The sequence below is a fragment of the Myotis yumanensis genome, unplaced genomic scaffold, assembly GCF_028538775.1.
Source record: "Myotis yumanensis isolate MYYU_CA2020_CCGP unplaced genomic scaffold, mMyoYum1.0.hap1 SCAF_3, whole genome shotgun sequence".
Lineage (NCBI taxonomy): Eukaryota > Metazoa > Chordata > Mammalia > Chiroptera > Vespertilionidae > Myotis > Myotis yumanensis.
Window position 1 is genome coordinate 89,769,895 of NW_027223754.1, and position 16,625 is coordinate 89,786,519.

The window sequence follows — 16,625 nt, forward strand, 5'->3', positions numbered from 1 at the left end:
ATTGGGCACATGCTGGCGATGGCTAGGGCATACTAATGCCACTACTCATTCTCCTTCCTCTTCTGGGCAGGGTTTTAGCCACTGACATGTCCCTGGTTCTTACCATGCAAAGGCAGGAGCTCTGGAGTCGGGACAGTTGGCTGCACCTGGAACTGCCAAGGCTAGAGCTTGAGCTGGTGGTTGGCCCAGTGCCTTTCAGCCCCACCTCCTTCTCTGAGGCTGGGCATCTTGCCCTTTAGCAAAGCTGTGAACATTCACTCATCCGTGCAGGCTCAGTGTGGCCTTTGTTACCATTCTCTGGGAAACCTTTGTGCAGCTGATAGAGGCAGTGTGACACTCAGCTCCCTGACAACTCTGGGAGACTCAGAGGCTCCCTTACTTACCCCAGGTCTCTTCAGACCGAGGCCGCTCACACCTGTCTGCAGACTTGCTCTGTGTCACTCTTCTGCTTTCCTTTCACTGTTACACCCACCTGCAGTGCTAGCCTGTATCAGTTTCCCTCAAGGGCAGTGTTCAGATCTAAACACTTGGGCATGTGCCATCGGGGAGGTGGTTTCTGGATAATCTTTCTCAGAAACCCAGGACCAGAAGAAAGAGATGTAAATGGCTGTCCAAGGCATGAAGTTATTGGCTGGCAGCCGAGAAGCCAACCGGTTAGAAGGAAGTAGGAGAGCAGTAGAGAGAGGTGAAGTAGTAGCAGTGTGGCCAGAGATGGTGGGAGAGTGACAGTGGCTCGTTCTGCCGTGAAATGAGTACCGCAGAGAGCGTGAGCACACCTCTCTGCAGAGCTGTGGGGTGACTGTGCCCAAAAAGTCAGGTGCTGGGCAACCAGGAAAGGTTACTGTACATCTTTGAGCCTCAACTTCCTGCTCTCTAAAATGGGGAGAATAATTGATTCACCCCTGCCCCTTTAGTGTTTTTATGAAGATTAAATGAGTTCATACATGTAGAACACTAAAAACGTGCCAGCCCACCCACAGTGAATGTCATACAAGTGTTGGCTAACAGTATCACCGCAGGTACATGGCCACATGCACACCCTGAGTGTGGGGCAGGATCTTAACAGGACTGCCTGACTGCTCTGACAGCCTCTTTTCCTAAACATTCTTTCTGCAACATGTCTCCTTTTTTCCCCTCACAGAAATCATCTGTAATTTTCTCAAATGAATTTCATCCTCAAATTGTTCTAGGCCTTTCTGCCCCTTTCCATCTATATTGAGCATTCAGTAATGTTTGGCATAGTCAGTGTCTACACTGTTGGGAGATCAAGGCACCATGGAAAAGTGAAATGTGCATTTTAGATGATTACTGGAGTTACTGCCTGATGGAAAATTTCAGTGGTTTGCATTTCACTACTTTTGTTTCTACTGCAGTTCTGCTGATAGTGATGCTAATAATGTTCAATGAAACAAAAAGTAGCCAGGTGAGCAGAAAGAGCAAGCAAAGAAAAGAACCATAATAATTCATGAATTTGGATTGTTTTTTAAGCCATCATGATGAATTTTTCCTTATACAAATGAATATGGGGCACACACTTATGAGATAACTGCATAAAAATAGGAATATATCCTAAAGGTAACTGGCCCATCTTTAAATTCAGCAAACCACAGGTCCAGTTACCAACAAGACATTTCTCCTAGAAGTCATTCAGACATCTCAAGCCAACATGGGCAAAGTGGAACTTCTTATCTTTCCCCACAAACCTACCCTTCTTCTAAATATTTCTTAGCTCAATTAAACATCAACATCAGACCACTTGCTCAAGCTGGAAGTATCAAGGTATATACACTTCTGCTTCTCCTGCTCCCCATCCCCATGCCTATGTGCTCCTAAATAGCTTCTGAATCCATGCCCTTCCGTACACCCAGTGACTCTGCCTGCATTTATAATATTGCTGTGTTACAATCACCCACAGACAGTGGCTCAAAACAGCAGTCATTTATTATTTTCCATGTGTTTTGGGTCAGCTCATATAGACCAAGCTTAGCTGGGTGGCTCATACTGTGTGTCTTTGGGTGTCTTTGGATATCTGAGGTTGGCTGATGTAGGTGGGCTCAGCTGGGGTGCCTTTGCTCCTCGTATCTCTTATCCTCCTTTCTGGCATCAGTGGGCTGGCTTGAGTATGTTTTTCTCATGGAAATGTCAGAAGCACAAGAAGGCAAGCCAAAACATGTCACTCTTGACTCTTTCTGTTGGCCAACCTAGGTATATGGTCTAATCCAAAATCAAAGAGTGAAGAATCACACTTCACCCTCTTAGTGGGAGGAACTACAAAGTCACATGGCAGAGAGCAAAGAGGGCAGGATAAAGAACTAGGGCCAGTAATGCACTGCCAAGTCCTTGTTATCTCTTGTCTAGATTCTTCACTTGTCTTCTTTTTCCTTACTTTGCCTGTAATTTACCTCATTCTGACTTAATCCCAACATCCCTTTATTAAAGCTTTTCCATTGCCACTTATCACTACCAAATTGAGCTGAAGCCCTATACAACTTGGCTCCAATCTATTTTATTCCTGTTTCATCTATTGCTATGTTTCAGAATTACCACCCTTTTCAAAGCATGCTTGTTTTTTGTAGAGTTCTGTGCCTTCATAAATAGTCTTTCCTCTTCCCACAGCTGTCTCCCCCACATTGGAGGTTATCATAAGTGAGATGTTTACCTTTTAAGATCCACTCGCATGGTGCCTCAGAAGCCCTCTGGAGAAACAGTTGCCCCTTCCTTTGTCACATGATAGTAAATTGGAATTGCATTGTGCTCATATTTAACTCACGCATGTGTGAGGATACATGCTCAGCCAGAGGGGAGAGGGCAGGAAGTTCAGGTAATTCCATCTACCATTCTATTCCATGATCATGGGAGTACTAAGACTTGACTCTGCTGTTAACCTTAGTTATCTTTGGTTCCAGAAGCCTCTTCAGTTCTCAGATTCTTTTTTGTAGAGTGAAAGGCACAGCCTATGCAAGAAGGGGGAGTGGGGATGGGGTGTCTAGTGTTTAATGATACAAGACTATTCTTTTATAACACAGCCATGAAGCAAGCTGTTACTTCACCTAGTTTTTAATCAAAGGAACATCTCTCTAGCCTTGTTATTGCAAGTCAGTACTGTATTGGAAAGCCAAGAGCTTTCAGTGGTAATATTGTCTATGTATAATTTTTATTTCATGGTGACTTTAGAATACAACTCCTGCCTAAGATAGGCACCTGTCAAATTGATTTTGATATTTTACATCTGTGCTTCCCATCTAAATCATGTTTTTTTAGAGGACTGCTGCCTGTGCTTGTGCAGACCATGCACTGCACAATTCTAAGGGTGCGCTGTTCACACCAGAGTCTATATAAGTGGACTTCCATAGTACTCAGTGGCACCAGCTTCCTTATCTCCCCAGTGCCTAGTACATATAAATTGCTCAAGAAATGTGTGAATGAATGAATAAGTGAGAAAGAAGGTAACAACAATTGAACTACCTATTCCCAAGTGAGATATCTAATAGTCAAAGTTGGGATTAAAATTCAGACAGCTTTTGATCCAACAAAATTAAAACCATGTTATTACAGGTGCATATGATCTGTAAGCTAACTTGGAATGTCTTGTTTACCTACAACAACAAAAAATTACCTTTCATCTTGTGAACTAATCAAGATTGTGGTTCCTTAAATGCTATTGACACTTCTTAAATGCTATTGACTGCATAAATGCCCTCTGCATAACACCCTAGGGGACATTGTGAGACATGTGTGTGAAAATGGTCTGGTTTTACATGACTCTAACCCCCCAAGTCACAATAGACCTAAAGATTTCTTTTAAAAAAGATTTCTTGATTGTCCTTGGATGAGTCATAAAGCTTATATAAATGCAAATAGAGCCCATATTTTAAAAGAACAAGACTTTTATCAGGTAATTTGATAAAATATGCTGAATATTTGTGAGTTATAATTATGCCAGTGTGGCCAGCAAACTGTTCACCCTGCGGGAAAGTGTTGCCACGTTAAACAGTCAACGTCTCACTTAGAATTTGAAATTTCCCAATGTTTGAGGGTAACTGACCCAGTTAGGATGTATGGGCTTCTGGGTGGACAGGGCCTGAGGAGAGGCCCAAAAGAAAGCATTACACAGGCAGTAATGGTCCTACCTCGAGTCCCCCACCCCTAACCACAGCCCCAGTAAGCTCCGACAGAAGGACTCTGTGCTTGTCCCTGGATTGCTCTTCCCTGGGTTTCCAGCAGCAAAGGGACCATGACCAGGCCACCCCCACCATCAGGACGCTGTTGGCAGGAAGCCTCAGTTAGAGTAAGTGCTTAGCACGGCACCTAGCATAGGGCATGAAGAAAGGATTCCATAAATGTTTGTTAAATGAGCGAACAAAATAAACCAATGAAATAAGCAAACGAAGGGAGTACAGCGGTTTAAGGAACATCTGTGGGGTAAGGCACTGCCATCACTTCAGGAAATACTAAGTGGTATACACTTAAGGCTATTGGGCCTGTTATCCCTTCCAGGTCAATGGGGACTTGACTTTCTACTGCCCAATAGAAAGTACATGCAACCTGAGGAAGGACAGCACCGAAGTTCTCCTAACACTGCCCAGCTGGGGAGCCATTCACTGCGAGAAGTTCTTCAGCTTTTGGCAGCTAGGGTATTGCAACAGTGGTTTTTGCACATGAACCTGGGATCAGAAAATCATAACAATTGTGGAGTCGGTTCAGTTAGAATGTAGCGTCTCTTCCTGCCAAAGCTTTGCATGTCATCATCGCAGGACACCAGGAAATAGTCACAATTTGGGGATTTCTTTTGTTTTTCTTTCTGTGCTCCCAGGTGAGCTCTCCGTGGAGGAGCCACAGGATCCTTTCCTGGTTAGCATCCACATAATCGCAGACCCAGGGGAATCCCAGCCCCTGCAGGAGGCCATCGACCGGGTCTTGGCTTGGATCCACCCGGACCTGCAGCTGTTCCGCGTCTCCGAAAGGAGGGCTTCCCGGCGGCGGAGGAAGGCCCAGAAGGCGAAGGCGGCGCAGCCCGCCCTCGCGGTGGTTCTCTTCCTGCAGGAGGGGTACGGCGACGAGCCCATCCTGCAGCTGCACCGCGCGCTGCAGCGGCCGCCCTGGCGCCACCACCACACGGAGCGCGTGCCCGGCAGGCTCCTGCCCTACCTGCCCTGCAGCCAGGACTTCTTCACGCTGGCGCCCGGGACTCCGCTGTGGGCCATCCGGCCCGTGCACTACGGCAGGGAGATCGTGCGCTTCACCATCTACTGCCGCCATGACAACTACGCCGACATCCTCAAGTTCTATGAGCTGATCCTCCGGCGGAGCCCCAGCCAAAGGAAGACCGACTTCTGCATCTTCCCCGTTTTCTCCAGCCTGGATGTGGACATCCAGTTCTCCCTCAAGAGGCTGCCCTGTGACCAGAACCCCGTCCCCACCGACAACTCGGTGCTGGAGTTCCGAGTCAAGGACATCGGCGAGCTCGTGCCCCTCTTGCCCAACCCCTGCAGCCCCATCAGTGAGGGGCGTTGGCAGACGGAGGACCACGACGGGAACAAGGTCCTTCTGCAGGTACCGCGGGGGAAGTCTGTCTGTCTGTCTCCCTGTCTGTGTGAGCGGCACAGAGAAAAAGAGGGTCAGCTGTGCCAGAACCCCTCCCTGTTACAGAGCCAGGAGTTAAGAAACAGGAGGGATCAGTGACCCTCTGTCTGGCCTCAGACTGTGTCAAGGAGCTCATACAATACCTAAGCAAGAGGAGGGCTCTTTCTCTTGGTTCTTTTCGTTTTACTGTATGGCCATGTGCACAGGCAAGCGATGCCAATTCCTGCCCTGCCGCTTCACCCACCTGAGTTTGAGCACCACTAAGTGCTGTGGCTCCTGGGGATTTCAGATGAGCTTGTATCCCAGGGACCTTGTTAGTAAAGATTCCTGAATCTACTCCTCACATTTAGGGAGTTTTATCAGTGTATTCTTCAGTCCCACAAAGGAACTTAAGGAAAACCCATCTATTGTGAAATATGTTACATTCAATAGAGATGATACCTGTTTTCTCCTTCACTGTGGTGCCACCTCTCCTACCCTTCCACTGCTGGGCAGTAGGTTGTTAAAATTCAGTGACCACTTGAAAAATGACTTTCTCATAAACATTTCAATGAGTAACTGATGCCTTTGGACCTTGTGGTTTCATTACGCTTGGGAAAGAATGAGTGAATACCTTTTAAGGAAATGGATGCAGTAGACTATTCTGTTCCTTCTATGGCCTATGTCTTTGCTCAGTTACTGGACCCCTTTCTTCTCTCAACCTTCCAATGGGTGTCCAACGCTCTTTCAAGATCACTAATTACACCCTAGAATTCAAAATTCAACATATAGATTTAAGAATGTCCTACACCTGGCCCTGCCTGAGAAATGCTTTCCAAACCTAGGCTTTCTTGAATTAACATGTACATCAGTTCAAGGAATATAGGAATTCGTTTTTCTGAAAATCCTCTTCTGTCTCAGTTTTCACTTTTGGTTACCTGAAGGGAGAAAGTTGATATCGAATTAGGGGCCATTGTCTTAAAAGGTGCTGTTTGTAGTTACTTGAATCACAGGAAATGTTTCAGTTTTTGTTGGTTTTGGTATTAAACATCAGAACTGTAATCTGCATATCACAAAATGAAGTAAGAACTTGGCATGTGTCAGACAACTGACTCAAACAACAGCCAGGACACCATTGCTCAAGTCGGAAAGGTCACCTTGAGATAGTTACTATTTATAGAAAATAGAGAAGTTTCAGAATTTCCTTTGAACTGTACAGATAAGTAAATAATATTGCTCTTTTATTCAGTGAACTAAAAGCTGGCTAATACTTTCTCTATAATCCCTTTTGAAAGTGAGACAAATTTTTCTTCTGGTTTGAAGACTGCCAGTTCTTTATGCAAAATATAATGCAGTTGAATAAGTAAAAGTTAAAGAAAGTTAAAGAAAAGTTTTGCTTATACCAAAAAAAATACACAAAACAAAAAACAAAAAAACCAACAAAATGAATGTGATTGTTTCTGAAGGACCTCTTCCTTTTTATAATCATTAGGATATTTTTTCCCTTGATCCTTATAATAATGTAAGTGAAAGAACAAAGTATGGAAGCTTGGCCCAGACTCTGCTCAAAGGAACCATTGAAAAAATATTTCAAAGAGGATCCACACATTTAAATGGTAATAAAATCTATACAGGTACAGGCTTTTGAAGTTACAGCATCAGAGTGTGAAAAGAGTAAGAAAAAAGATTTGTATCTTGGGCCGCAGGAATGCAGGTCTTTATTCAAAATAGTAGTATATCAAGGAGTTAAATTAATATGGGCAGAAATGACTAATAGCCCCCTCATAAATTTTGATTATGGCCATTGAACAGGTTGCTGTTACTCCATCACTACAGAAAGCAACCTTCTGCTCTAGCATGAGATACACACCTGCCCATCTCTTTAAGTAACTTTTTAAAGTAAAAATTTATGTTTCAGTCTTTAGCAAAATTAAGATATTTAGATCATGGGGGAGGGGTGAAGTTGAGAGAGCTCATTTTTATCTACATTTTCATTAATGTATATATTTCCCAAATTCCATGTTTAACTATAATTTTAATTAAATGCTTTTGTTTGATTGGGTAGAATTATACATTGAAGAAAAATATTTGTTGGGTAGTTTTTAATTTCTCAAGGTATAAATTGTATTTTATTTCCTCATTCTGCCTCACTGATTTAACATTCCATATTTCAGAGACCTCTTCCTCCCATTTAATTCCCCTGGAGGAGAAAAGCTGAGAGGTTCTTTTCTGGGAGCTACTCACTCTCTTATAAGAATTTGGAAATGTTTTTTGCTGAGATATGATAAGATAGAAAGCAAGCCTTCCTACTCCTGAAACGCATCTCCCCATCTTTCTTGGCATTGCTAGTTCAGAGGAATAGGCAGGAGGTGGTATCAGAAGTTGTCTGAGATCCCTCTGAAAAAGGCATCTTAGAAATTTGCGTTAATACTAAACTTTAGTTTTCTGGAATCAAGGTCTGTGTTTGTGAATCCACATCTCCTCGAACTAAAATAACATTGGCTATAAACATAATCGGTTCTCTCTATATGTTTTTCTTTACTTTTTATTGAAGGGTAATATAAATTATATAATATAGAAAGTGTACATATCATAAATATACAGCTCAGTGAATTTTCACAAATTGAACATTTGTGTGAGCAGAATCCAGATGAAGAAACAGAACAGACACAGAAACAGAGACACTCCTGGGACTCCCTTCCCTTAAATCAGGGGTGGGATATATCCAGCCTGGGGGCCATATAAGGCCCTCGAAATCATTTGGTCTGGCCCTGCCAAGGCATTAGGGGTGAGTTAATTAAATGTTTGATCAAATGTAGCAGGCTAATTTTTAAGTTGATAATTTTGCATACCTGGCGAATGATGATATGAATATCCAAGGTGCCCTTGGCAGAAAAAAGGTTCCTCACCCCTGCCTTAAATGAACATATTACTATATGTTTCATTAAAGGTGGGGAGAAGTACCTAATCTAAAAAGTTGGGAATATGGGTATGTTTTAATTTTTTTGTACTTGTAGGTAGATCTCACATTTTTATTTTTTTTAATACTTTATTGATTTTTTACAGAGAGGAAGGGAGAGGGATAGAGAGTTAGAAACATCGATGAGAGAGAAACATCGATCAGCTGCCTCCACGCCCCCTACTGGGGATGTGCCTGCAGCCAAGGTACATGCCCTCGACCGGAATTGAACCTGGGACCCTTGAGTCCGCAGGCCGACACTCTATCCACTGAGCCAAACCAGTTAGGGCAGATCTCACATTTTTAAAACAAAACTTAAGATGGCTGACAAAGATATAAACCACACAATAAGTTTAGTAAATATTATTAGATACCCAAGGGATTTGAAGTAGAGGAAAATATTGATAGGAAAGTAAGATAAACCAAGTGTGACATCCAAAATGCATGTGATTTTCTATATACTGTCTAAGGCTGTGCTGTAAGTTGGTAGTCACTAGCCATGTGTGGCCATTTAAATTTAAATTTTAAGTTAATTAAAATTAAATAAAATTTAAAATTCAGTAGACACATTTTAAGTACTCAGTAGCTGCATGTGGCTACTGGCTACCATATTGGATAACACAAATACAGAAAATTTCCATCATGAAAGAAAGTTCTCTTGGACAATGTGATTCCAGAAATAAGCCCCAAATTTGAGTTTTATAGCAGCAAAAGCAAAATGGAAGATCATCAATGATATGATTTAGAGTCTGTGAGGTAAAAATAAACATGTTCTAGATGCACAAGCATCCCTGGTTCTGAGTCCTGGAGTAGTGTTCCCACACCTTCTCATGTTCGTAGTGATGTCAACAGCCAACCATCAACCATACCTCTATAACTACAGCAATACTCACAAGGCTTTTCCTTAGATAGTGCCTGCAGTGGGGGCCAGGGGGCCCAGCCAGGGGTTAGTGCAGAAAAGCCACTGCCCTAAAGGAGGCTGGGAAAAACAAGATGGTCCCACCTGCAGCTCCTAGGGGCTTAGCTTAGTCCTAGAGGGAGGAATAAACTCCCAAAATCTGTTTCTCTCAGTCAGGCTTTCGGTAGAGAGTGAGTAAGAGTGAGCTCGACCTTTTTATTCCGAGCCGAGGGCCTGCGGTAGACCTGTTCCATGTAGCTGGTAAAGAACAGAGTCATATGTCCTGTGACTCAGCCAAGTTGGACTATATGCTGACATCTCCTTAGTCCTGAGAAGCCTGATAAGTACAGGGGCCTGAATGGAAGGCCACTCTCCTTTGGAGAATTGCCATGGGAGTGTCAATTTTAAAAAGCTGTTCCATTTTCATTTTTTTGAGGAAACTCCATACTGCTTTCCATAGTGGCTGCACAAATCTGCATTCCCACCAACAGTGCACAAGGGCTCCCTTTTCCCCACATCCTTGTCAACACTTGTTGTTTGTGGATTTAATGATGATAGCCTTTCTGACAGGTGTGAGGTGATACCTACTGTGGTTTTAATTTGCATCTCTCTGATGATTAGTGACTTTGAGCATTTTTTCATGTCTATTAGCCATCTGCATGTCCTCTTTGGAGCAGTGTCTATTCAGGTCCTTTGCCCATTTTTTAAATTTGATTGTTTTGTTTTTCTGCACACCCTCAGACCTAGGTCAGGTAACTGTCACTCCCAGTATTACCAACAGCAACTGATACTTGGACACATTTGACTCATGAACCCATTTTGACTGTGCTGCCCTCTGTCCTTTTCCAATGGACCCAGTAGTGACCTGGGCATTCCTTCTACCACTGCTTCTCAAACTTCAGCAGGTATAAAAATCACAGGTTCCTGGGACCCACCTTCAGAGATTGATCCCGGAGGTCCGGGGCCAGGCCTGAGACCCTGCATTTGTAGCCAGCTCCCTGGTGCTGCTACCTGAAGCACCTTTTCTGCATGTGCATCAGGCACAGGATATGCTAAGGCAGGACTACCCAGTCCTTGCTTCATGTTTTATACTAATGTCTAGGGCAGTGATGGCGAACCTATGACACGGGTGTCAGAGGTGACACGCGAACTCATTTTTTTGGTTGATTTTTCTTTGTTAAATGGCATTTAAATATAAAAAGTAAATATCAAAATATAAGTGTTTTACTATGGTTGCAAATATCAAAAAATTTCTATATGTGACACGGCACCAGAGTTAAGTTAGGGTTTTTCAAAATGCTGACACGCCGAGCTCAAAAGGTTCGCCATCACTGGTCTAGGGCAAGTTCACTTTTAAAGTATATTATAGTTGTGCTTAGTAGGAGGCTTAGGACAGAGCATCAAGAGTACAAGTCACACTATATATATAAACATTATGTTGTACACTGAAACTAAAATGTTTGTTAACTACTTGCAATTAAAATAAAATAAAGTTGTAAGAGGATGAGCAGACCTTCCTGAAACTGTTCTTATCCTGTTCCCAGTTTCAAGCCTGATGCCCAGTGCACAGCAGCTACTCAACAGACATTAGCTTGTCCTTCCTCCGCCTTGGGCTCTGATATCTCGGGGCAGGGGTCCAGTGACCATGGGTTAGAGCATCCACACATGGAAGCAGGAAGATACCACATGAACCAGAGGCCAATGGACATGGCATCTTGCTCCACCAGCCCAGGGTTTGTGGCTCCCAGTACAGACTAGAGAAAATGGCTGTTCCCCATAGACCGCATTGCACATGCTGGGCTAGTTTACCTGTGCATATTACCCAGGTGCTTGAAAGTCGCCCTCAGGAAACCATTTCCCAGAACATTATCTGGGTTTGATATTCTTGCAGAATATGTGTGAGTGACATCATAGCCCTTTCAAGCCTGGAAGAAAGAGGCATCTTCTTTTAGGAAGACAAAGAGAACTGTTATTATAAGCCTTGGTGGGATCTGGAATCAGACCTTGAGGCAGAGGGAGGAAAGTGAGGAATTTTAAGCAATAATTTCTGCTCTCAGTTCTGAGAGCATTTTCCCCCCTGGGCCTGCCTGTCTCATTCGGCTAGTTTAGCTTGTTCTGAATAGGGCTCTACTTCCAAAGAGATCATGTTGGCGGTAGATCTGGAAGGAAGTGCTGCTGTGTCTGATTGTGGCAGGTGGCTCCCAGCAACCAGGGCCTGTCTCCTGCAGGCCAGCCGAACTATGCCTGTGAATAACCTGCAACAGAAATAGACAGTCCAGTGCTTTCGCGAGCCATTACAGTCAGCAAAAACTTTGAATATCTCCTCTCAGCCAGACATGGTACTGGAAGGTGACAAAGACGGACAACAGAGTCCCTGTGCTCCAAGTCCAAGCTGGTTCAGATCATTCCAGGGGGTTATGGCATGTGCAAGCCATGGTACAGGAGAATGGGGTGCAGTGGGTGTGCTCCAGAGAGACCCCTCCCTCCAGGGCTGGGAAACAGGGAGACTAAAGCAGAAACTTTCTGGAAGCCAGCAGATGGGAGTTTGGACCTCAGGTCCCATAGATCCAGATCAAATCCTGTTTGGTGACCTAACAGCTCTGTCAGGTTGGCCTAAACTTAAAACCTCAGGCAAAATAACTCAACTTTAATTTCCAGTGAGTTTTCCTCCCATGTTAATATATTTTTATTAGAAAGAAATAAAACCAAAGTACCCAAAACTTTTTTGGCAATTAGTATTTTTGTTTATATATATATCACTCTACTACTACCACCGTAACAGCATTTTGGTACATTTTCTTCCAGTGTTTGACATATAAGATATATAGATATATATATATATAGATAGATAGATATAGATATAGATATATATATATAATCAATTTTCTTAAAAACTTTTTTTCACTTTTTCTTCCTCATTTATCCCCAAAAACATACAAAAGGAAACTTTTCCTTAATGGGCTTCAGACTTTTGATTAGTTTTCTCTTTCCCATCACCAGCCTTCCACCCTCCCAAATGGAAGGCCAAATATTACTTTGACTTTAAGGAACTTTTCACCTGACTTTTGGCTTCATGCTGAGAGAATGAGCCCCGGACCCTCTGGAACATTATGTAAAGGGGTTCAGTCTCCCACATTGTACTCAGATACAGCTGTGCCCCCAAAAAGTCTAGGTTCCACTAGTTTGGACAAATTGGAACCCATGGGGACAAATTGGAACCCATGGGGACAAATTGGAACCCAGGTTTGTCTGTCACCACCTCAACTTCCTGCGATATGATGACCTGAAGAGAAGCTGGAATCCTTTGGCATAGACCTGAAACGCACCTACCCAGGTTCACTTTGGCAGAGACAATTTTTCACCAGTCCTATTGGCTTGGTGTTCTGGATGTTTCAGCTGATAATGTTCTCAGGCAGATGGGGCTTGCAATCAAGGTCTATTTTGGGGTGGGGCCACTTTCTGTACTCTGAGGTTGGGGGTTGGAGGGTGGTGACAGTGGCTCAGAATAGTTGGATAGGACTGTTGGCTTGGTTCCCTGTCCAAATGAGACTGTAGGATTTGTTTCATGGTTGTCCAGAGCAGCAGTTCTCAACCTGTGGGTAGCGACCCCTCTGGCGGTCGAACAACCCTTTCACAGGGGTCGCCTAAGACCATCCTGCATATCAGATATTTACATTACAATTCATAACAGTAGCAACATTACAGTTATGAAGTAGCAACAAAAATAATTTTATGGTTGGGTCACAACATGAGGAACTGTATTTAAAGGGCCAGAAGGTTGAGAACCACTGGTCTAGAGTCTCTGCTCAGGCTTAGCAGACATTGGTGCCTGGGTTCTATACTCAGCAGTAGGCAGGGCAGGAAGTAGCTCCCCCGCACTGGTGGTTCAGTAGAACAGTCCCAAGGTCTACCTGGCTCATTGTTTGGGGACCCGAATCAGGCTAGACTGTGCACTGAATTTGCTGACCAGATGGGCCACCAGTTTTGCTCTGCAGATGGGAAACCCCATGCTGTGATCTCTGTTCAGTGCCACTGCCATAGCAGCTGCAAGATGGGCTGCGCAGCTTCCTGTGTGCTCCGGTAGGTCTGCAGGTTGGGCAGGCTGGAGATTGTATTCATCAGTGGTGGGGCTGCACATTCGTTTCCAAATTAGTTTTTGCCCATGTGGCCCCCAGACAGGCCCCAAGGCTGGCAAGGCTCTTGTTTGAGGACCAAATTAGGCAGAACTATGCACCAAATTCCCAGGCCTGACAGGTGAGTAGGGCTGCTGGCTGGGTTCTCCACTTGAGTTCCACTATTGCAAATTGGCCCCTGGAAGCTCTGGTTAGGTTTCCAGGTCAGATTGGGCTGGAGAATGTATTGAGCTTTGGGTGTAACAATAAATTACCTTCCCTGCATGGTTAGAGCTGCAGAACAGGCCCCAGGGCCGGCAAAGCTCTTTATTTCACAATCAAGTCAGACAGACATGCACACTAAGCTCCCTGGTCAGACAGGGCAACCTTCTTGGCTCTGCAGACACAGAGCCACTGGTCAGGTTCTCCATTCAGATGCTGCTGTAATCAGTGCTGCAGGGTGGGCTACCAAGATGCCCAGGAGCTCTGGTTTGATTTCCTGCTTAGCAGGGTTGGAGACTATATTCAACAGTGGGTAGAGCTATGGATTAGCTTCCCAGCCGTGGGGGCAGGGGAGAGGGTCTTACACACATAGGAGGCCCCAAAGCTGACAAGAACTCTTACTTGGGGAACTAATCAGGTAGGCCTGGGCTCCAAACTCTGTCCAGGCAGTCACCAGATCATCTCTGCAGACGAGCAGAGGGACAGTAGATCTGACAATGGAGGTGGCTACTAAGTGACTAATGTGGATATACTGGACAAAGGGATGACTCACGTCCGGGAGGGAGGGAGGTGGACGGCATGAGAATTCATCATGCTACTCAGAATGGAACACAATTTAAAACTTATGAATTGTTTATTGAATTATTTATTTTTGGAATTTTCCATTTAATATTTTTGGACCACAGTTGAGCACAGGCAACTGAAACCATGAAAAGTGAAATTGTGAATAACTGCACTACTGTATTAGTAGTTGTTAGATGTTCTCCTTGTAAGGGAAGCAAAATCAGGGAAGACCTGTGTCATCATCTTGGTGACATCATTCAAGAGACAGGATCTAGAATAGTAAATCCTAGCACATAGTAAGGTTATTAAGTGTTGTTTGCTGTTGCCCTTGTTATTATTATTATCATTATGATCACCGCCACCATCATCACTACAGCTACTATGTCACTTGCCCCAGTCCACAAAGCTAATAAGTGAACCAGTAAGGGTTCAAATGCACAGAGGTGGCTCTACTATTAGCTAAATTTGGTGGCTGCTAAGGGCATCCCAACTTCAGGGGCCTCTCTCCAGACCACAACAAAGTGCCTGAAACCAGAATTCAGGGTGCTTGATTGGTACATGTAAGCAGGTGCCCATCTCAGCCACATACATAGGATTTACTTAAATTATTCTTAGGAAATGCAGGTTGAAATATTTAGGAGTAAAGTGTTAGAAAAGCCACAAATTGCTTTCAGGTGGTCCAGCAAAAAACTACATATAGATTCTATTACATGTAAGTACTATTATACATATATGTATACATATAAATAAATGAAATTATTTTACATAGTATAAATGTATAAAATATACCTATACATATGTAGATAAAGGAAGTAAGACAAAATAATTGTGTCTAAGCTGATCCTTGTACTATTCTTCCAACTTTTTTATATTTAAAAAGTTTCATAATAAAACATTGGAGAAAGGTGTACATATTTTCAGCCATTTTTAGTTTTAGGTACCTTTCATCAGTAGAGTCCATTGCATAGATATTGTCAGATTTGTATTTAGAATACTAGAGGCCCGGTGCACAAATTCGTGCACCAGTGGCGTCCCTCTGCCTGGCCTGTGGGATTGGGCCAAAACCGGCTCTCCAACATCCCCCGAGGAGTCCTGGATCGTAATAGGGTGCAGGCCAGGCCAAGGGACCCCACTGGTGCATGATCAGGGCCCGGGGAGGGATTGTGGGAGGGCTCCAGGACATGTCCGGCCCATCTCACTCAGTCCTGATCAGCCGGACCCCAGCAGCAAGCTAACCTACCAGTTGACTATCTGCCCCCTGGTGGTAAGTGCATATCATAGTGGCTGGTCGACTAGTCGACTGTCTGCCCCCTGGTGGTCAGTGCACATCATAGCGAGCGGTTAAGTGGCCTTAGCATATCATTAGCATATTACGCTTTGATTGGTTGAATGGCTGACAGGCTGACTGGACACTTAGCATGTTCAACTTTTATTATATAGGATATAAAAGCTATTATATACTAGGTAAAATATAAAACAAAAACAATGCTCTCTACTCCTAAATTAGGTATCTATAGCTGCATTTTAATATGCATTAGTGACCAGGAGTCCTCCCATCTGACCCCAAAGCCCATTGAGTTGGGGGGCTCAGTAATGCTCCAAGGAAGCATGTGCAGTTTTTTGTTTATGACAGAACTTGGCAGCTAAACTTTAGAAGAAGGTGTTAAGGTCCTTATGGGCCATGTGGAGTAAAGATTTGCAATGCTGTAAGTTTAACGCCATAGTGAAATATCTGCAAGTAGGAATGAAAGTAGTATGGGCAGAAACTTGAGTATTATCATGCTAAAAGACAAGGCCACCTACTTGGGAGGAGTGTGGCCTGCCCCCTGTGTTACCCATTCCTTGGCCTCTGCTCACACAGGCGCTCCGGCTTCCATCATGTGCTGCTGCCCTCATACTGGCACTTGAAATAAGAAAAGTCCTGCAACAGCATCTGCTACCATAATTAGTCCTTCTGGCAGTAATTGACATCAACATGCACCTATAATCTTTAGGTAATGGGAATTTATATCATGCCTAAATTTAACCAGTTGTTCATTCAGGCAATTTCTGGAGTGCTCATAATACAGCCAGCAACAAGCAACACAGACAGAAATCCTGCCCTCGTGAAACTTATATTCTAGCAGGAAAAGTCATATAATAAATAATAGATGTAAAAATATTATATAGTATATTAGGCAGTTCTGTGAGGAGGATGAAAAATTGGTCCAACCTGCTTTTTAAAACTTGGAATATGAGGCTAAATCTGATTCTCAAAATATTTTTTATTAAATCTTCAAAACCTAAGGATTTTTAGTTACTGTGCTAA

At 43.6% G+C, this 16,625-nt stretch overlaps 1 protein-coding gene across 1 annotated transcript in view; it reads left to right on the forward strand.

Annotated features, from left to right (window-relative positions):
- FAM124A (family with sequence similarity 124 member A) overlaps positions 1-16,625 on the forward strand; it is a 69,419-nt gene that overhangs the window by 34,376 nt on the left and 18,418 nt on the right. The window contains exon 3 of the mRNA XM_070407476.1: positions 4,814-5,553. Within this exon, the coding sequence (XP_070263577.1) occupies positions 4,814-5,553 (740 nt within the window). The remainder of the gene's footprint in view (positions 1-4,813; positions 5,554-16,625) is intronic.